At 35.9% G+C, this 22,588-nt stretch overlaps 1 protein-coding gene across 1 annotated transcript in view; it reads right to left on the reverse strand.

The window, feature by feature from the left end:
• LOC133521893 (uncharacterized) overlaps positions 1–19,037 on the reverse strand; it is a 97,713-nt gene extending 78,676 nt beyond the window's left edge. The window contains exon 1 of the mRNA XM_061857008.1: positions 18,764–19,037. Coding sequence (XP_061712992.1) covers positions 18,764–18,780 — 17 coding nt within the window. The 5' untranslated portion in view covers positions 18,781–19,037. The remainder of the gene's footprint in view (positions 1–18,763) is intronic.
• Between the last annotated feature and the right edge of the window lie 3,551 nt (positions 19,038–22,588).

Consider the following 22,588-nt stretch of genomic DNA (forward strand, 5'->3'; position numbering starts at 1 on the left):
AGTGAGCAAAATGCGACTTTGCTCACTGTTTTTAAGCAGCAAATTACCCTTGTTCCAGCTACTGACGTGAAAAATATATTAACTACACTTAAGTAGCATATTTTCTAGCAGTTTCAAGGGTATCACGGATTTAAAGGTGTAACCATGTTACTATGTTCAACTGGATATACCGCGGCGTGGTATCCAAAACCCCGATCACTGCTCATAACGGCCGGAGACGAGACGAAAGCAGCATTGTCCTAAAAAATATCCCGGCAAAACTATAGCGGTTATTTCCAAAACCCTCATCGTCATTATTGAACTGTAACTTTTAATAAGTACTTACTATCGAAATTGTTGACACACTCCTGTGTGGTGCAATATCACATAGTTTTAATTATAATTACAATTACTCCTCCCAATAGTTATTAGATTGAGAACGAAAAACATGATTGCTTTGCTACCTGCGTTATGAATGTAGCCCCGCCGTACAGATGTAGTGAATCATCCTTTACCATCGTATTTTCACGTGTTATGCTATTTCCATCAGTCTCCAAAAGTTCTGAGGTTGACTGGAGTAGCATGAGAACTAATTCCGAGAAAATACGATGGCAAAGGATTGTTCACTAAAAACGTTTCTTACCGTTATCGTTGCGACAAAGTGACATGAAATTACTTATGAGTCATGTAATATTTATACCATAATAAACACGCAAAAAATACATTATTCTTTTCGGAAACACCCGGCAGCGGGTTAACACTCCCATTATTTATGAAATATATGCAAAACGTCCGCATGTCCAGTTACGATTACGAAATAAAAAGATGATTTACGATCCATGCTGGGAGCCCAGAAGCCGTTATAAAAGCCGGATAAATGAAAAACAAGTTTCGCTTTCAAGGATTAAATTGCGACATTATTGTATTTAAGTATGCAAAAATGCATAATATGGATAAGGGTCTCAATGTAATCTGTAAAGGGCGCGGCGTAAAAAATTGGTTCAGTTAACCTTGAGCGCCAACATTTCTTTTAATTTCTTTCCCTATCGATCTTTTTAGGGTTCCGTAGCCAAATGGCAAAAAACGGAACCCTTATGGATTCGTGATGTCTGTCTGTCCGTCTGTCCGTCCGTATGTCACAGCCACTTTTTTCCGAAACTATAAGAACTATATAGGTACAGTTGAAACTTGGTAAGTATAGATATATTCTGTGAATCGCATTAAGATTTTCACCAAAAATAGAAAAAAAAAACAATAAATTTTGGGGGTTCCCCATACTTAGAACTGAAACTCAATTTTTTTTTATCAAACCTATCCCGACGGGTATCTATGGATATCAAAAATTATATTGAGGTTTCTAATATCTTTTTTTTCTAAACTGAATAGTTTGCGCGAGAGACACTTCCAAAGTGGTAAAATGTGTGCCCCTCCCCCATCTAACTCCTAAAATAAGAGAATGATAAAGCTAAAAAAAGGTTCGCTGGAAGTTTGTATGGTAATCCATGCAAACTTCCACCGAAAATTGGTTTGACCGAGATCTAGTAAGTAGTTTATTTTTAATACGTCATAAATGGTACGGAACCCTTCATGGGCAAGTCCAATGCATAGACTGAACAGTGTTTACACCGGTTGCAATTATTAAAACATAGTAAATTGCATTATAGTTAAATTATGTTAAGTAGAACAACCTGATACTACAATTTCTATCAGTACCTACAAGCAAATTTATGTTAAACTTGTTAAGTTACGACTCCTCCTTATAGAAAACCATTAAAATAATTGTTTGTTCTGTTTTCAGATTCAATCAAAAAAAAACTAAGTATGTAATTGAGCAGTATGTTAAATATTTATTGTGCGTTTAGCGTGTTTGTTTGTCATAAATTCTTGGTTATAAACATCAAATATGCTTTTTTATTCACCAGGCTTGCTTCTGACCAGTGGTGGGCAAAGTAAGGCTCGCGGGCCAGCTCCGGTCCGCGCAAGGGTTTTATCCAGCCCGACGCCGGTCCTTCGAAATAATTTGTATATGGCACGTTAATAATTAGCAACAGTATCACACACAATCAAAATGATTTTTTTATGCAGTTCCGGCCCTCGGTCTTTTTTTAATTTTCTGGCCCCCCATGAAAAAAGTTTGCCCACAACTCTGTTCTGCTGCTTCGTTCCTGCTCTTGCCCGGGCTATAACCACGAATCACTTCGTCTATTCGTTCGTCTATTTTCACTTTATAGTCAGCAAACAAGGTTTGTCAATAACAGCAGATTACAAAAATATTCATCCCTCTTTTTAGGGTTTAATATTACGTTAATAATTAGGTTTTGAGTAATGCTAGCATAAGAAAAGGCCAGTATGATTTTATTTATTTTACATGGAGAACCAACAGCTATAACTATGCTAATAACGACATAAATAGTGACACAGAGCCAATTATAGGATCTCACAAACCTAACTTTTGGCGAGAGTTTGGTTTGAATCTATGTACCGTAGCTTCTATAGTTATATGTTCTTGTTTTTCTATATAATCTATATTACAGTTACTATTTATTTTATCATTTATGCATCTAACATTTCACTTATATATTTATCGTTTACTTATCGAGAAAACATTTTAAGATATTAATGCTACATATTAACATGCTGTTATACTTAGATAAGAGCACACATGTAATATCCAGTCCACACTGGAAATATTCGAAATAAGATCTGTATTTTATCGATATTATCTTTGAAAGTGACCTTATTGATGTAAATTCAAATGAGTGCGATTAAATAATTGTATCAATGTGGGTGGTTTTATTTCAAGTAAGAACCAATATCAAGAGTGTTTTTTTAAAGCCATACATTCTCAAGGCAAGAAACAAATGATAATTCATAGTAAAAAAAAATACTATAGGCTTTATTATTCTATGATTACTATTACAATAGAGATGCTTTGGTTGAATGCACCTGCATTAGCATGAAACCAAAAATGGACGTACATGGTTGCACCAGCAAATAGGAAAAGTGCCAGCATGACGATTTAAATTAGTTATATTTATTGTTGACAAAGTGTTTTTATTGTTTATACCGGTAATAAACATGTAGAAGTTGTTCATTCTACTAAAGGATATATTTCCAAATCACAGCGAGTGGGCGGATATTAATACTATTTCAAACCCGTTACTCTCCTTCTAGCGCCCACTTAGTATCAGTAATCCGTTATTAATTGAATATCAAACTAATCTAATTAGCAGAGTCTGGTGAACTTGATATTAAAATGGTTTTTATTAGACTGTGAGGTGCAATTAAAAAAAATATAAATTAGCTGTGGGTGTCAAATATATTTATGTTCCGGTAAAAGTGTGCTGAACGGGAACGGTTGTCAAAATATTGGCGCTTTAAAGTACCTAATTGATGTAGTTTTTTTGTGCTGTAAATTATTCTCTAATATAGACTTAACTTGTCGTTTAAAAAAATAATAAAAAAATATTTACATGGATACAGTTTTTACTGACACACACACTAGGCACTGCTACTATCTACTATCCTGTGTAGAAGAGGTTGGCAATCTTTAATATTAAACGCATATACATATCTTGAAACCTGAAATACAAGTACCTACAAAGCTTAGTTTCAGTTAATAACTTCCGCCCTCGATGCACTTTCTCATAACCAGGGATCGGAACCGGTTTTTTGGAAAAACTTTGAAATAAACATATATTTCGGTTTATTTTATACTCCAAATATAGGACTCGGTTGTGTTTTAGATAACGACTTCGTATTATTAGATTGTCCAATTAGAAATGAAATAATTAACAAAGAACGAAAAAATACCGTTTTCGTTCCCATAGAAAAAATACCGGTTTCCGATCCCTGCTCATAACCCCCCGCTACATTTCATTTTTAAAGTGACATTATTTGCTCCGACATAGGTTACATTTGCCCGAATACACTTCTAAGAAACCCCGTTTTACCTAACCAAACTACAAATAGATGCTCAGGAACTCCTTGAAAAGTAAGTTAAGTACCTACCAGAATCAAACAATTTACGTCCTTGGCGTAAGAATTAGCTCTAAAAACAGTATTAACGGTTCGTACTCCGCATAAGGTCCTACCACCCACCAGGCATCCGATGTTGACGTCATAATGGTCTGAAAACAAGTTGTTTACTAGACTATGGATTGAGGTAAAATAGCGGATCCTAGGTGTGACTGGGTGTGACTAGTGAGATTACCGTGTTTTTCCCAATAAGACCGTATAGTTGATACGAGATTCTCGTAAGAATCGTACGATAAGGAGAGAGATGACGTATGAAAAGGTCTCGTTGTCTACCTGCATTATCATTCATGCAAGAAATACTAAGTACCGTTAAAGTTTATAATATACGAGTATTTGTGTGCCGATACAATTTTTAGGGCCTGTTTCACAAGTAAAGCCCTAAATAAGCTACTGGCCACTTATCTGACGAATAAACTCATCGTTGACGTTTCACAATCTTCAAGTAAGCTTAACTGCTATGCTGCTGATAAAGTGCTAAGTTTTGCAGGAAGTTTTATGTGGCAGTTAATTTATTTTTTAATTAGCTATCCAATACTTTCCTTGGAAATTGTGAAACAGGACCTTAATAGTTCCAATGCTATATTTTAATTATTATTTTTTTACCCAATTCTCAAGCCCGGAAACCTTGTCTTTTTTTTCAGAATTTGACAATCCAAACATATTTTCGCAGTTTTCAATGTTGCCCATTTTGAAATATTAAACGTATTAAGTACAAAGTGCGCTAAAGTTTTGTTAGTCTCCTGCTGACAGCACTTTAGTTTCTATTTCTGACTCGGCAAATTGAATCCCCTTAACGTAGTTAAATATGAAATCCTAGACACAATGGCTCTGCGGAGATGTATTTACGATTTCAGCGGTGCATTAAGCCGTCACTGGGTAAATACAAGATGGCGGGTTGTAAATATAAGATGGCTGTCGGCGCCGGATAACGGAAACACGAATTTCACTTTAACTTCGTCTGGTTATTTCTGGATCCGAAACTTCTGTGTCTATCAGTAGAAACTATTAAAATAACGGAGACGTAATTTTGACTTTATTGTAACCACTCAAAGTACCTACCAAGCGCTGTGGCGTTACATAGGTCCCTACATTCTTCTTCATGCGTGATGATAAAGCTTACCTTTGATATGAAAATGGAATACATCACATATGAAAGGTAGAAACAAGGAATAAAATCTACATACACCACCTCTCTTAGCTACTCTAGCGCTACTCTGAACTGGAGGGATTTGAAACTATTATTTATAGCTGACAGCTGGACATTTTTGCAACAATTCTGCCTAAGGAGTTTCTGTTCCGTGCCTCTACCTTCCATAACATCACACATAAAATAGTACCTATGCTATTGTTCCTAAACAAGCTAGATTTAAAATGGCGCTAATAGTTTTATGTTTATTAACAACGTGTTGTTGTACGCATTGGCCTCTCCTTACTTTTACTCCATTTTTAAAAATAAACTTAATTGTTGCCGACTGTATTTTGTACCAGATTATTGTATCATATTCTGCGTAGGTACTTGCAAAATTTCAAAACGTACGTACGTTAAAACAGGGATCGGAACCGGTTTTTTGAAAAAACTCTATAAATAAACATATATTTCGGTTTATTTTATACTCCAAATGTAGGACTCGGTTGTGTTTTTAGATAACGACTTCGTATTATTAGATTGCCCAATTAGAAATGAAATAATTAACAAAGAACGAAAAAATACCGTTTTCGTTCCCATACAAAAAATGAATTAATCGACATTCATGCCAATATCATTTCTTCCTATTCGCAATTCTACACAGTCTAAATTCCTCACAGTAAGTATTTAACCACATTCGCTACTGTGCACAGTCATTATTTGTGTACAGTAGCGATTCAGCCTTTTCGCAATTCTGCACAATCTGAATTCTACACAACGGCATTTCACCACAGTCGCTACTGTGCACAGTCATTATTTGTGCACATTAGCGATTCAGCCTTTTCGCAATTCTGCACAATCTGAATTCTACACAACGGCATTTCACCACAGTCGCTACTGTGCACAGTCATTATTTGTGCACATTAGCGATTCTCCCTGTTCGCAATCTCGCACAATCTTAATTCTACGCAATATCATTTAATCGCATTAATAGTTTATTTTTTCGTTTTTAGTCGATATATTTAGTCAACTGTAATTTTTTGGGTTTGATGGTACCTCAAAAGTTTAAATATAGTCAAGTACAAGTCAGACTCGTGCATGAAGGGTTCCATACCACTAGAAAGTGGTCAAGAGCATGTCGGGTCATGCTTAGTTGTAGGGTTCCGTGGTTTTCCGACAGTCATAGTAAGTGATTCCGATTTAAAGTGAACTATTTGATATATGCTATTGAGATTACATACTAAAAAAATCCTACGTTATGACGGGTATCATATTACAAATTATTTTCTGACCTAAAAACCTTCCTAATACCTCACACGTCAAGGTTTTTATGGAATAAAACCCTATAACATATTACCCTAAAATCATTTGCCACTTTTTATTTTACCACTTCCGCACGTTTAATATACAAGGTGTTACAAACTGTCAAAAAGTGATAAAGATAGACAGTCGCGTGCATCCTTAAGTGCAACCTTAAGTGGGTCACAAATTTATGCACGCGACCGTACCTACTGAACCACTTTCACTATGGGACCAACCCCGTAAATGTCAAAAAAATATCGACCTCACACAAAACATCGATATTCGATCGATCAAAATGTATTTCAACGGCTATAAGTCTTGGTTGGTTGGTTGGTTAATTTCGTGGTTGGTCCCATAGTGGAAATTGTTTAGTACGTCCATCATCTATATATTTTTTGGCAGTTTGTATCATGAATAAAATAACACCTAGGTACTATACCGGGTGTCTCATTTCAATTGGTCAGTAAGAGAAACTTTTCACTTATATTTTTCAGTAGTCACACTACTATGTTTTCTAATCTACTTTCAGTACCTATGGGAAAGTCTGAAATTTAAAAAAAAAAACATACGAAGACCTGTGCACAGTAGCGACTGTGGTGAAATGCAGTTGTGTAGAATTCAGATTGTGCAGAATTGCGAAAAGGTTGAATCGCTAATGTGCACAAATAATGACTGTGCACAGCAGCGACTGTGGTGAAATGCCGTTGTGTAGAATTCAGATTGTGCAGAATTGCGAACAGGGAGAATCGCTAATGTGCACAAATAATGACTGTGCACAGTAGCGACTGTGGTGAAATGCCGTTGTGTAGAATTCAGATTGTGCAGAATTGCGAAAAGGCTGAATCGCTACTGTACACAAATAATAACTGTGCACAATAACGAATGTGGTTGAATACTTACTGTGAGGAATTCAGACTGTGTAGAATTGCGAATAGGAAGAAATGATATTGGCATGAATGTCGATTAATTCCAAAAAATACCGGTTTCCGATCCCTGCGTTAAAATCGATGTGCAAGGTTTATTACACTGAATCTTTCAAGTGAAGTTAATACCGAATAATATGTGTGTTATAAAGCTTAAAGAGTACAATCTTAAAAGACGGTAGTACCAAATACTTATTTATTTATTTACTTGCGATGTCAAATGTGAAATAACAATGGAGGATTGCGTCCTAGCTTTTCTTACTGAATGGTGAATGGAGAACGATTAAAATCGCATCCTACGTGATCAGGGTGAAGTTTACAATTTAATTCAGAACGCTTTCTTGACCACCCATGCCTTGGCAGAAATCCAGCCAAGCAATTCTACCTTAGACAACATAAGTTACGATCTGAAGGATGAGTACCTATGTCTATTAAGGTCGATATGAAATTGTACTTTACTTATTTTTATTTGGCATGTGTATATTGTGCATTGCGCTGTCGATCGGCGTAAAACGGACAAATATAGGTAGGCAAGCCTTAATGAGCTTACTCTGGGAGTGGGACTTAGTCAATTTGTGCAATTCGTAAATGTTGCTCAATATAACCTATATATTCATTTCATAAAATATGGCTTAGGGTCAAACACATAGTAGAGAAAGGTCACTTCTGTGGACAATACAATCAAAGTTAACGACTCTGGTTCTGGTACATACATATACCGTTTTTCTAATTTGAGTCTCAAGTACTGAAATAATATATCCTGCCTGTAAAGGTACCGCGTAAAAATTAACTTTAGGTTCCCTTAACTTGCGATGCCTACAGAAACGACGCAAACGAGCTTTGGTAAAAAAATATATACCCCTCCAACGACACGTATTTCACTTTTAGCGGTGTCTTCTTCGTTAAGTTGGTTCAACAAGCATGGATTTCACGAGAAATTGGGGGGCCTTAAATCTTATAAGAATACTTACCTACTTATAGCGTTTTTTAATTTTCATTGACAAACCAAACATTTACATTAAAACATTGCTATTCAGTGAAGTGGAACTGCTCATGAAGACCAGAATGGAACGCTTCCACGACCAGTATAAAACGTTATGATACTCGTGCATTGTCGTCCCATCTTATCGTAGTCATAGCTCATTCGCGGTGCATCTAAATTACATCTCGGCCACTTTGAGCGCCGCGATTAATTACTGTTAAGTGCTTCCGTAAAACGGCAGTTTGACAGATATTGACAGCGCTGGCTACTGGCGTGCAGGTCGAGGTCGTAATAGTATCTAGGCAACCCATTGTAAAAGTATAATTAAAAAAACATATCGTCAAGTGTCCACTGGTGCCCGTTAGCTTAAATATCGCATAAATCGGCAAAAATATTTTCAGCTGGAAATCGAGGCGAATCAAGAATCAATATTCTTCATACAAAAACGTAAATTTTGCTCTTCAAATCCTCTACTATTCTTAGGCAATAGTGCACGCTCTTGGAACTGGAGCCTAAAAAATAACATATTTTTCGAATTCTTACCATGGACGTAAAATGGTAAGATGTAGGTATGCAATGCAAAGGTATTTTATCCAGTCTTGAAAACGGTTAGATGTTTTTAATGGATATCCATTCACATACCAAGTGATGAGTTTTAAGTACCTTACAGGTTCAATCATTACCGGTATTTTAGTATCGGAGATTCTTGTATAACACAGCAAATCTACGTGCCTTTTATTGATGCTTCTTGTTCTTTATTTAGTTTTTATTTTGTTGTTGCTATTGTTTCTCTCTCTCTCTCTCTCTCTCTCAATTTTTTGTTTATATGTGTGTATTGTGGCAAGCGAATAAATTTTTATCTATCTATTTTATATTTTGCCTTGCTTCGAACACTTGCAAATTCTCACAACCTCGTTCAAATACATTTTCAAGCAGTGATTTTTCCTGTCGAATTTTAGGGTTACAATGTACGGAGTCTTGCCTTGCCTTTTGCCTTTGCCATGATTCAAAACGAAATATATATAAAAAAAAACATTACCGTATCACAAAAAAGCAAAGATGCGCGAAAAATATTTACGGCAATGAAACTGTTGCCAGATTTTTGATCAGAATTCATATGAAACAACACCGTTTCCAAGCAGTCGTCATTCCGAACGAGTATATCCCCAAACAGCATAATCTACAGAAAAACACGTCTTTATAGATCAAACGGAAGTCCCCCATTTAGGTCGTAGTTACATGAAAGGCGACCGAGCCGGTCCGACGGCTACTGTTCACACATGAGCTGATTCTAAGTCACCCTGTTAATTGGTGATTATATGACTCCGTACAATGTGGTCTACTGTTTAACAGTCTCATGGTTGCACAATTCTGCTAATTGTCGGGGCATTATACTTATGTGGTGCTGATGTGCTAAAACGGTGTTGTATAAGCGGGAGTGTAGGTGGACGAAAGAGCATAAGATCCGCTCCAGAGTTGCCAAGGCCATGCCAAAGGCAACTAAACAAATAGCGCAGAAATTTTAGACTACGTAGCTTGAGATTGGGAATACTTGAGAGCGCTTGCCTGGTCAATTGACAAAAAGTCATACCTAATTTTTAAAGGTCTCCCTCTGAATTTCCAACATCAAGCAGTATACCTTTCAAGTCCAATGATGGTCCTTTAACCAACCAACCAACCAAGAAAATGTAAATACTTATAAACTGTTAACTACTTTTTTCTCAAAATACTGCCTTATGACTACTTCCTAACTCGCTACCATTAAGTTATTCTACAGCTAAGTCTAAACAGAAACTAGTCCGGCCTGTCAACAGCCTACTAATAACCAGTACCCCTGTCATCCACAGAACAGGAAAGTCGCAAGTCCTCTGATAGTTGTATGGATATACGATTTATTGTCTTGGTTTAGTAGAGTACCCCGGGTAGCCTGCTGAGCCAATTACAATGTTAACAAGGGCATGTCCATGCTTACCACCATAAATATGTCATTGATAAAGTTTACAGGAAAAACGAGATGTCTCCTATTGATAGAATAAGAGAAATTTATTCAGATAACGTAAGACATAATATACATAAACATGGAGACGATAAAGTGTATATACAAAATACGGCGCTTGCAGTCGAAACTTTGGGTCCGTGGTCGACCGATACTAAAAAAATTGTCAAAGAAGTGTCGGTTCGGCTAGTAGGCGTCTCAGGCGATCATAGGGCGGGCTGGTTCTTTCAGAGGGGGAATGGCGCCAGCATTTTGGGGAGTTTTCCGGAAGGGGGTGATTTAAGGGAGATTTTTTACATTTAGTTTTTAATGTCTTAGTTTTTTTTTAGTTATAGTATGTTTAGGTTTATGAAATACTTGATGAAATAAATGATTTTCGGTAGGTAGGTAAAGTTAACTGGTTAAATACTTCCACCTCACAGAAGACCACTACAATAGCCACTCCTACTTTGTAGGTATGTATTAGTGTTTTGTTCCTGATTGTAAGTAAGTTTTCCAGTGCTCCCAAGGATTCTTATAAGCTGACAGTCTGCAACGCACGTGTAATTCCACTAGAGTTGCAAGCACCTATAAGGATGCGGCGACAACCTAATCGCTCCTCTACACGATAGGCCATCATACTGGTCCACTAAGATGGACGGGTAGTGGTGTCAGAAGGTTTATGGTGCGACGGGATGGCGATGGGATGGCCACGGTGTCGGTTTTTCGTCCACACTACAAAGGCAGTGGACCAGCAATGGTGTGTACGCATAATTCCACAGTGCGTGCTCACAACCATCGCGTATTTTCGTTAGCCATAATTTGTTTTTTCTCAGAAACGCGTACGTTTTTAGGATTGCCATATAACAAACCTAACCTATCTATAGGATAACCTAAGAAAATTCCTGAAAAGTTAACGGCTTCAGAGTTATGACTAATGATAATATGACCATCATTACATTATATCTTTCAATAATTATGCGAAAAAAAGGGTTCCTTCTACAAACATAACCCGTAGGTACCTCATACTATCAGTAAACTAATACCCAGCTAAGCTAATTTTGCTAGCTGTACATATTACTATGTATTTAAGTTTTCCTTGGAAGATGCAGACGCAGACATTACAACTTCTGAACAACATTCGCTGATGCATATGTATATGCATGCAACCCTTTAAATGCAAACTACACAAGTACATACTACTCGTATCTCCATCTCCGAGTTGCAAGGGTACCCATTACTCACTGCAAATGAAATGTCGGTACTTTAGTGCTTTATCAGATGTCCAGGATTTTATGGACACCATGCGATAGGTATTTTCAAATTTATATACAAGACGTGTTTATGTATAAATAAGTTTTATGGTTATAGTTATAGTTGGTTCAGAATAGCCACGCCTGGTTCATGACAATGAAAGTATGTTTATTGTCTATGATTTCAATTCTGAATTCAATTTAATTGTAAAGATTTTAGAATTCCAGTGATGGACCCTCCCATCACTGGAATTCTTCTTAAGCACATATACGAGAAAATAATATAAAACTTTAACGGCTCGACATTTTCTAGTACTCTCTCTTATGACTATTGTCCATTCTTATTTTTCTTCTTATGTTGGCATGCTTCCTAACTGTCAAAACTGTTGCCTTTCCCGCTCTTTTTCTAATAAACTGTACATCATTGAGGTATTATGTAGTACTAGAGAAGACCACTGGAAGAAAATGCTTCCACACCTCAATGAAGTGCCGGCACTTCACTGCGTTTAGTACGTCTTCGACTACTGGCGAGATGCCACGCATGTGTCACAAATTAAAAAAAAAACAATAAAAATTAAAAATACCATTGTGCGTTATAAAAATGTATTCTAATAATATCAAGAAACATAATAAAAGCAATATATGAACAATCCACTGCGAAAAACTCTTGATTTAAGCTCATTTAGATTATTTTGAAACGTCACTTTAAACACTCGCGGTGGTACGCCATTTTCTTTGGCGCATAGATTAAATTTCGCAGATGTAACACGTAGGTAGGTACTATAATAATTGTGTTACCTATAAGTGGAAACTGTTCTGGCTGTTGTATTAACTTAATTTGTTAAACTGTATGTGTAATGATATGCTGTTTGTTTCCCTTTGCAATAAATAAAAAATAATAATAATGATTATCTACTTTATTGTTTGCAGAATATATACATAATAATAATATATTACTCTTTATCTCGTAATTTTTTGTGTTATAATATTACCTATGCTATAAGCGCCAGTTGATCAAAATTGCTATTTTTATAAATTTTAATGTCGTCGGTGTCACATATGGAAAACAATTTCAATACACTTGTAAGGAAATAAATACATTTTATCTAGATTCTTCACAGTGTGTATGTAGGCAGAAATTGAACAGTTGTCATAACAGTTTCACCTCTGGCTAGCTACACAGCTATGCTTATTCTTTAGCTTAGTGACAGACGTCAAACGCCGAAAATGGCGGACACAATTTGTTCTCGATAGCCTGTCTAGTATATTTATGTCAGTGCTGTACATATGTCTTGTGTTGTAAAACAAAAAAAAAAACATTTATTGTTATTACATAACAATAAATATTTATTATTAATAATACGAGTAGACCGAACATTTTTATCGTGCGTGGTACGTCTTGAAACATCGACATTGGCACAATCCCTCCAGCCAAAAACCCACAACAGGGGAAAGTTGGGGGAAAGCCATACATAACAAAAAAAAATACTAACATGCCGACTAACTCAAACGAGAGCGGAAATTTACAGTTTTTTTAAATGGATATGCAATGACATTAGATTGAAATTAGAGTCTGACCATCGAATCATGTCACCAAAAAACGCGGGAATTGCAGTAAAAGCCGCACCTGGCAATAAAATTACTATGAAATTACAGCTTGAAACTGACAGCTTATTTTGTATGTAGTTAATATGCAATGTAATAGGAGGCGCTATCATATAAAAGAAACCTATGCAAGAGCTAATCGTTAACATTTCTTGCACTGACGAATTCCTAATCATTATTCAAATTATTAATTCACAAAATTCGTGCCACATGTCATTATTTTAGCCAGTCGTTGACTGTCGAGCTGCCATGTTTCTCTCATTATCTCGCTGTGCTGATTTGATTAGTGTTTGTGATTGAACTGTAAGTATTTGTTGCCAGTTGACTTCAATTAAGTAAGTGTACTACGTGAAAAATAAAGTGCCGATGAATCTCGAATGGCTCTTTTAATTGTAAAAGTTTTATAATAGGGCAATGAAACAAGTAAGGTAAGTATTGCTTACTAAACAATCTTGATCCCACTTACTTTTCTAAATTTTAATTTCTATGTTTTACTAGTATTCCAACTATTCAATTTGAAGTCTATTGTTTAAAAAAATAAAAGATAAGTTAAGATACATTAATTTCAAAGCAAAGACTATTTGTGTCGAAAAAAGTTTCATTTACCTAATAACGTGTCGATATCCAAGAAACAGAAAATATCATGACTAGTTATTCCCGCTATATAGACGAGAAGTGCGGTATATAGGGGCGGGAAACACTTGACACCTCTTTTGTCCTTTTGTATTCTTAAAGATAAAGTTGTATGACCAATCGGCTCAATTTACATGTGAAATGGGGGTAAATTGGAAAATTTTGAATATTTAATAAACTGGAAGCACTTTTAAATGTAGCAACAATAGGCCAGGCCGCGTAGCCAACGTTACAATCGTTCACGTCCCGTTCATGTAGCGTATCGTAGCTATCTCTCTCTATCACTCATCCATATTAGTGCGACTGTGACAGTTGCGTTTTGTTCGCTACGGAGCGTCAACGATTGGCATGTTGGCTAAGCGGGCTGAAACGCTTTTGAACGCAGGACCATCAGCCTAGAAGGCACAACCAAGTTACCAACTAGGCTTACCAGGTAATCACTAAGGAATTAGATAGTAGCCGGAACAACATAATAAAACACTAATAAATAAATAAATATTATAGTACATTATTACACAAATTGACTAAGTCCCACAGTAAGCTCAATAAGGCTTGTGTTGAGGGTACTTAGACAACGATATATATAATATATACATATTTATAAATACTTAAATACATATAAAACACCCATGACTCAGGAACAAATATCCATGCTCATCACACGAGTAAATGCCCTTACCAGGATTTGAACCCGGGACCATCGGCTTCATAGGCAGGGTCACTACCCACTAGGCCAGACCGGTCTACTAGGACACTAACTATTATCATCTTGAACCTGTCACACGATATTTATATAACGTTATATAACAGCCAGTTTGGGAGCAACATAAGCGTACTCGTAGCAGTTGCATAAATGTCGTCAAAGTATAAGGTGCATCGCGTTTGTTGCTTTCGAAGTTAGATACGCCAAAGCACTTTAACTAAATTTCGGTTGAAAATTATACTGGAGACTCCGTTAATAATAATGGTCTTCTACTTTAATAAAAAGAGTAAAAATTAGAAAAGTCGTTTTCATACGTGTAATAATATTTTTTTATTATAGAAATTTGTTAAAATTTTGCCATTATATTTTAATTTTTCTTAAAAAGATCAGTAGGTATTGTTTTCAATTGCTTTTAAATGCGTAGCGCTCTGCAAGAGCACGTGCGTATCCGGCAAGCGCGACGAACTGAAATCAAATTGGAATCATATTTTACGCTTCTAATAATTTATGAATTAATGCTAATAATAAAATGTCAAGAATCGCCGGCATTTCGCAGAATGTTGGCAGCATGTGTCCACCGGAAATTATAGGAATTAATTGAAAAAACATTGAACGCAACGGAAGTTCGTAGTATTTAAAGTGTGCATTTTTTGATATAACCGCAAACTTAAACTGGACGTAGGTTTTAGTGCTACAAAACGATTCTGAAAGATTTTTAGGGTTCCGTACCCAAAGGGTAAAACGGGACCCTATTACTGAGACTCTGCTGTCCGTCAGTCACCAGGCTGGCTGTATCTCATGAACCGTGATAGCTAGACAGTTGAAATTTTCACAGATGATGTATTTCTGTTGCCGCTATAACAACAAATACTAAAAACAGAATAAAAAAATATTTAAGGGAGGCTCCCATACAACAAACATATTTGAGTCTCAGTAATAGGGTCCCGTTTGACCCTTTAGGTACGGAACCCTAAAAAATAAACATAGCACGGGAAGTAAGGGCAGTATAAGTTTGCACTTTTGTCTCAGACGATGCCGCTTGGCAAGTTGGCACGATAGTTTCTTCAGTTTCTTGGATAATGCCTGCTATTAGCCACGAGATTAACTCTGGGCTACCCCCTAAAAAGCGATGGGGGAAAAGGGACTACGGCGGTCCAGTTGGTGTCCTGTTTCTACCTACCTGTACACGCCAAGTTTAGTATCATTTTGGTATAAATCAGGGACGAGTAATTAATAAATAAAATAATCACCTTCTCATACAAACTTGGCGATTTGGCCTTCACATCCACGTGTGGCGATTTGCACTAAATAAAAAAATTGGAACTATAGCAAAATTCATGTTCATTTTAAAAAGTATCACTTGTAAGTACGCATTCATATTTTTTAATAAAAAAGTACCTAACTTATAGGCCTTATAGCGCGCGTTGGTCGCGAACCCACACAAATTAAACTATGGTAAAGACTAAAAAAATGTGCTGAACTTACTGATGTTTCCTTGTATTGCAATCGCCAGCCCCGTATCAATGAACCATAAAAGGGCCAAGATTCGCACGATCTTACCAGAATTCACAAATCATGACAAAAATGGTGCTGATCGTGTGAATTTACCGGGGCCCTGTTATTTGGCCCACTTCTCGGTTGTATGACAGTTGGCCATTGTGGAAACGGTGATGAATACATTAACTTTGACACTATTGGCAGCCGACCGTGCTATCTGTCGGTTTTTGCATATGCGGTATTCAGCGCAGTTAAGAATAGAACAGATTTTCTATTCAATTCCGATTAATATTAGTCTTCATTTTATGGCGAAACTATGATTCAGCCCACCACTGCGTTTGCGTAGAATAAGTATTTATTTACGTTATAGCACTTATAGTAAATTCCCAGTTTTCACCTTCTTATGTGATGGGATTCCCGGGATAAAAACTATCCTGTGTCATTTTCATTTCCCGGGATTCAAATTATCGCTATACCATACCAAATTTTATCTAAATCGGTTCAGCGTAGGGAGTGCGCCCGGTATTGGTTTTCTATACAAATACAGTACCAGAACCGGAAATTCCCGGTTCTCGCCATACAAACTCAGTACCGGAAGCATTCCCTAGTTCAGCGGTTAAAGCGTGAAGAGATAATAGACAGATAAGTGTTAGGGTTACTTCCGCATGAATAATGCCTATTAGCAGTTAAAATATGCAGGTATGTCTAAATAAAAAAATTTAAAAAATTATATGTATGTTTTAATAGCTCCTGTGCTTTATTACTCGGTTTTAAAGACGATATTTTTGTCAATACGATACTTGGCTGGGTACCATACTTTTAACAATCCAAACTGCCCATAATTTTGAATATAAGTTATAATAATATGTGTGTTTTCTTGTAAATTTATTCTGAGGTTGTGTAATATGTAATGACGACCGGTCTGGTCTCGTGGGTGACCCTGCCTATGAAGCCGATGGTCCCGGGTTCAAATCCTGGTAAGGGCATTTATTCGTGTGATGAGCATGGATATTTGTTCCTGAGTCATGGGTGTTTTCTATGTATTAAGTATTTATATATTATATATAACGTTGTCTAAGTACCCTCGTCACAAGCCATATTGAGCTTACTGTGGGACTTAGTCAATTTGTGTAATAATGTCCTATAATATTTATTATTTATATTTATGTATTGTATTGTATTTTAACGCTAGAAAGATGATAAAATTAAGATATATTTTCAGCGAATATCTAGATTCGTGTGTCTTAATTTCAATAAGTTGACGACATGTTTATTCGTATCGTATCCTATTTTTAGATAAATTTATTATTATTTGCTTAATAATTATCGCTGAATGTTGGTTATGCATTATGGCTGTATGGTTCTTGCAATTTGTAAGGAACACTAATTGCAGCATTTTATGAACCTACGTTAAAGCAAAATCACTTTAATTAAAATATTCTTCAACGTACGCGGGCAGTTTTCGCTAGGTTTAACATCGCCTCGCTGAGAAGAATCCTTAAGTACGTTTAAATTTAAATTAAGACAAAAGTGGACGACCGTTGCTAAATCACCTTTTCATAAAAACGTAGTCCTCATTTTCGCCCCTAGATCACTATATTGAAAGTATTATGACACAATTGGTTGTATATCGTAAAATATAGTAAAAATTATGAGTGAAACAGTTAGACAACATGTTTGTAGGTATAATTAGAATAAAAACGATTAAATATTTCAAAGGGGTGTGAAATGTGAACTGAAGAATCGCGTTACGCGTTCACTTCCACCCACAGAAGGGTCAGCTTGCGAATGAGGGGCACTCCAGTTCTCATTAAATAATCTTTGATTAATTAAAAACTACTACATATGTATTAGGTTCCCTTATTCCTAAAAATAAATTTATTAATACCCTTTTAATAGGGTAAAAGTACATATTAAATAAGCCAATACCTAATTAATTATATGTATGTGTAAGAATGCCTACGTTTTTAGTTCGAAGTTGTAATTATGAGCCACAAATCCACAATATATCACCGTTTATTACTTATAACTGATTGACTTCAAACATATTGATGATGAACATGAAGGATTTCGTGCAAGTTTCCTAGCGTCTTCTATTTTCTTCGTAAATCAGTAACAACTCTAACAGTTTCTATCATTAATGCTCTAGTCTAGTTTCAAAGATCTAAGTAATACCTCATAGGTACATTTGTTCACACGCAAATTTATCTATGTGTGAAATCACAACTTATGAAGACTACAAAGAACGTTGCACATTTAATCCCTATAATTATGTGCACGAAGTGCAATACACTACTTTACATTTACTAATTCTCAGGTAAGTTTAGGATGAAAAAAAAAAACTTTTTTACAGTACATATGGGGCTACTTTATAGCACTAGTGCGAAAAGTAGCATATTATGTTACTGTGTCGAACATTTAAAGGGCCATATGTACTGTAAAACGTTGTACGATACATGTGCGAATAGGTAATTCGCAACTCGTGTCGATTTAAAACACTCCCTTCGGTCGTGTTTTAATTTATCGCCACTTGTTTCGAATTTCCTATTTTTCGCACTTGTATCGTAATGTACTATTATAAAACTCTCCAGAATTTAATTGGCTTCTAGTCATAAATATACAAATGAAAATATATCCGCTATCATGCAAAGTTTCCTATAAATACTTTTTATCGCTAGTCCGTTCCCTGGCAATAACCTTAAGGGAACGAAGATGATTAAATTGATTAATAACTTAGCAAAACTTACCTTAAGAGGTTCCGCATGGCTGACCGGTCGGCGAACTAGCTGGCTGAGTTGAAAAAAAATCAAAAGCACTTATTCGAAATTCGAAAACACTCGTGTATTTAAAACTCCGGCGTTCGTTGGGAACGTTTTTCGCGTGCGCTCGAGGCGAGGGCTGCGGCTATTCTGCCTGTCTTCGGGCCGCGTGGCCACTCTTGAACTTGACAGCAGGTTGCAGTGATTGCACACCACTGCAGCCAGTTGCATTTTCGACTGTAAGCGGGTTATATGTAGATCTGTTGGCCTTTGAACTCTAAACGCTACTGCCTGAAGATTGAGGGCGGATTATAACTGCGTCTGTCACCCGGTTCCCATATGCAAATGCGCAAACATTTTCGCTAATCGACGCCAATGTAAGTTTATTCTGTAATGTATCAAGCTAAGCTCAATATTAAAGAATGAGATATTTCTTTTCGCATAAACGGCTGTGTTATACAACCTTTTTGGCGTACTTAAATTCTTCAGTATAGGACGTATAAGTAGCACAAAAATATAAAGTGGTACCACCGCAAACTTTTCAGACGCGAAACAAAAAATCCGTATTAATTAGAAATTAAGTATCCTTTTTACAAGTTTTTTACAAACTTGCAATGTATCTATGGATGTATATATTATGTGTGTACGGGTCAAATCTTGCAAGTAAAATTTGACGCACTTCCCGGTTTCCGATGAAGCTGAAAATTTGCATACATATATAAGTCGGGTGACAATGCAATATTATTATTGGTACCATTGAGCTGATCTGATGATAAAGACAGGAGGTTGAAATGGGAACTCTGTGATAAACGGGATTTTTAGAATTGTCTCGATGAGTATTAGTTGCCTGTGGAAAGAAAAGTGCAGTCAGCGATAAAAGTTTGTACCAAAAATGTAATTTTTGCCGAAAACTTACTTTAAGTCATTCGTATAACAATAAATAAGTAAAATATTTAATAACTATATAGACGTCATAATCATAAATTAAACTTAAGATACAGTCTAACACTAACGTACATAATTATAAGTTGATTACGATGTTTTTTTGAAAATTTAAATACATGCTATTGTTCAATTTATTCGGCAATTATATATGCATTATCATTACCACCGTTTCCAGCATTTAGGTACAAAGCGAAAGTAAACGTTTTTATTATTTTTAGCGTTACAGTTCCAAACATTCATTCAGTTTTGTTGACTATACTTTCATAATACACGGTATTTTTTTAAACTTCGTTAATTTCGGGGTATGACTAAGTACATTTAAGGAAACTGTCCCCCAGTGTAAAATTCAATAGCGTGACGTGACGTCGTCTCATTTTGTATGGGATTTCGAGTTTCCAATACGTCCCGCTTGGCACGTTGTTTCTAAATCCCAAACGCGTACGTCACGTCACGCTATCGAATAAATTAACACTAGGGGTTCTTAATGGCATAGGTACTTAATTTTTATACTTTTTTTTCGTAGGCATAATGTAATTAATAGCGTTGTTGTAACACGGAGATTATATTTAAGTCCACCACACAAACAATTAAAAACTATGAGATTTCAATAACCTAGTGGCTACACGTTTTGACAGTTCGAAAAAGAGGAACTGATTCGTTTAATAGGATAATACTTACCCTATTTTGCGTTAGCTCCCTCTTAGAGGGATAAAGAGCTTTGCGATCCTAACCGAACATACGTACATTTTTGATGAAAGTTCCATTTCGGGAGAAAACTGTTTCCACTAACTTAATCTTAATTTTCTCTTAATTTGGCCAAGTTTTAATCACGTTTTATACTTTTTTTTAATGAAAACTACGTACTGTTTTAGGGTTCCGTACTAAAGGAACCCTTATGGTGCGACTCTGTCCGTCCATCCGTCTGTCTGTCACATCTCTAAATATCTCAACAACCACTTAAGCTATCGATTTGAAATTTAGAATAGTTAAGAACAACGCTAACCCGGACACATTGAAAGTATTTTTTTATTAACTATGGAAAATGCCCAATATGAAGAGGGGGCAAAATTTCAAAGGGGTTTCACTAGGTCTAAAGTGGGGTATCATTTGAAGAGCTTAAATTGTACACTCCAAATTTTTTATTTATTTGTCTGTCATAGAGCAAAATAAAAAGATGAATGAAGGATAATGTGAAAAAAATACAATTTCCCCCTTTATCTCCGAAGTTTACCGAAATAAAATTGTCATTTTTACATAATATTATATAGTGTTATGTTTTATCTCTTTAAATTAAAGAACGTAAAACCACCCAAATATATTTGTGTGAAAATCCGGCCCTGTTTTTTACCTGCTCTTCGAGAAACATAACATTGCTTCCTTGGCGCTAGCTAGCCGTGCGCTCGCATTACCAGTGCAAGCGAGGTCTTCGAATACGTATCTTTGTTTCGGATGTCGCAGTGTCACAAGTTAAGCTGGTTTGAGAGCGTTTAGTTGCCTACCTTAGACGCACCAATAGAGATCAGACAGCTATTCTGTTTGAATTCTGTATTAGTTCATAATGAATCTTATTCCGTGCTCAATAGAGTAGTAATTCAATAAACGCTACCTATGCGGCCTGACCATTTTTTCATAATGGCACGCGCCTTTGCGGTTTTTAAACAATAGATAAGACGATAATCCGTAGAAGCTCACGGAGAAAAATAGAAACTATAACAGTACTATAAATTTTACAGGAAAAATATAATCAGGCCTCTATCTTGGTAACATTTTAATTAACAAAATACTATTCCGAATTCAGTGTACAATTTAACCAACTTTACGTGTGTTTATTACACTTGCGATTTCTATAAGATTACATTAAAGACACCTTTTTTCAAATAAAAGAACAATTTTTGAAATCGGTTTACATTTACATGATAGAGAATTATCCTCTAAAATCCAACATACGTGAAAATCGAGCAAATTAGTTAGACAGTTTATCGATAGATGGCGCTGTACGCAATTATACTTAGTATAGGTACTTCTGATCAAAAATCTTTCGCTTTTATTTCGCCGGTACGCGATTAAACGAACTCGCGCTTAACCGGTTTTAAACGTATAAACCTAGAATATATTATGCTGAAGGATCGACATCAAAATCAAAGTCATTTGTTAAGATTTAGTTAGTGGAAACCGTTTTCTCCCGAAATGGAAATTTTATCAAAAACGCTAACCTAAGCCGCTGAACCGATATACTTACATAAAATCTGGTATAGCGGTAAGCGGCGGTAGGGAAGTATAGCGTTTTTGATGAAATTTCCATTTCGGGAGAAAACGGTTTCCACTAACTAAATCTTAACAAATGACTTTGATTTTGATGTCGATCTATATGAAGTTTGTTTGAATCCCTAGGAACATACTTAGGAACTTTTTATCACGGAATTTATCATCATTCTATGCAGACAAAGTCGTGGGCAGAAACTGGTAAAGTACTTTTATAATTCGTAATCAAACTGCACAAGACAGTTGTTTCTACTAGAATATTTTAGTCACATCTACTACAATATTGTAGTCACATTTCAGCGGACAAGCTTATTATTTGAGTATTTTCCTTTAGGTAACCTAACTTTCCAATAAAAGTTTTGAGCAGAAAGTATTTATTCGTATTGATATCACCGGATATTCGCCTCACCAACACTTTTCCTCTCGGCGCCATGCAAACGTTATCTTGATCGAATTTAATACATTTTAATACCTGCTAGGTATGCAACACAGTACTACTTTCACAGTGTATGTTCATTAATGCTCATATTTATTCTGTTTCTTTTTTACATTCATTAAATTGATCACATTTTTCGTGAATTATTGAACTATTTGCTGTGCCCTACA

Source organism: Cydia pomonella, chromosome 10, assembly GCF_033807575.1.
Source record: "Cydia pomonella isolate Wapato2018A chromosome 10, ilCydPomo1, whole genome shotgun sequence".
NCBI classification, from domain to species: domain Eukaryota; kingdom Metazoa; phylum Arthropoda; class Insecta; order Lepidoptera; family Tortricidae; genus Cydia; species Cydia pomonella.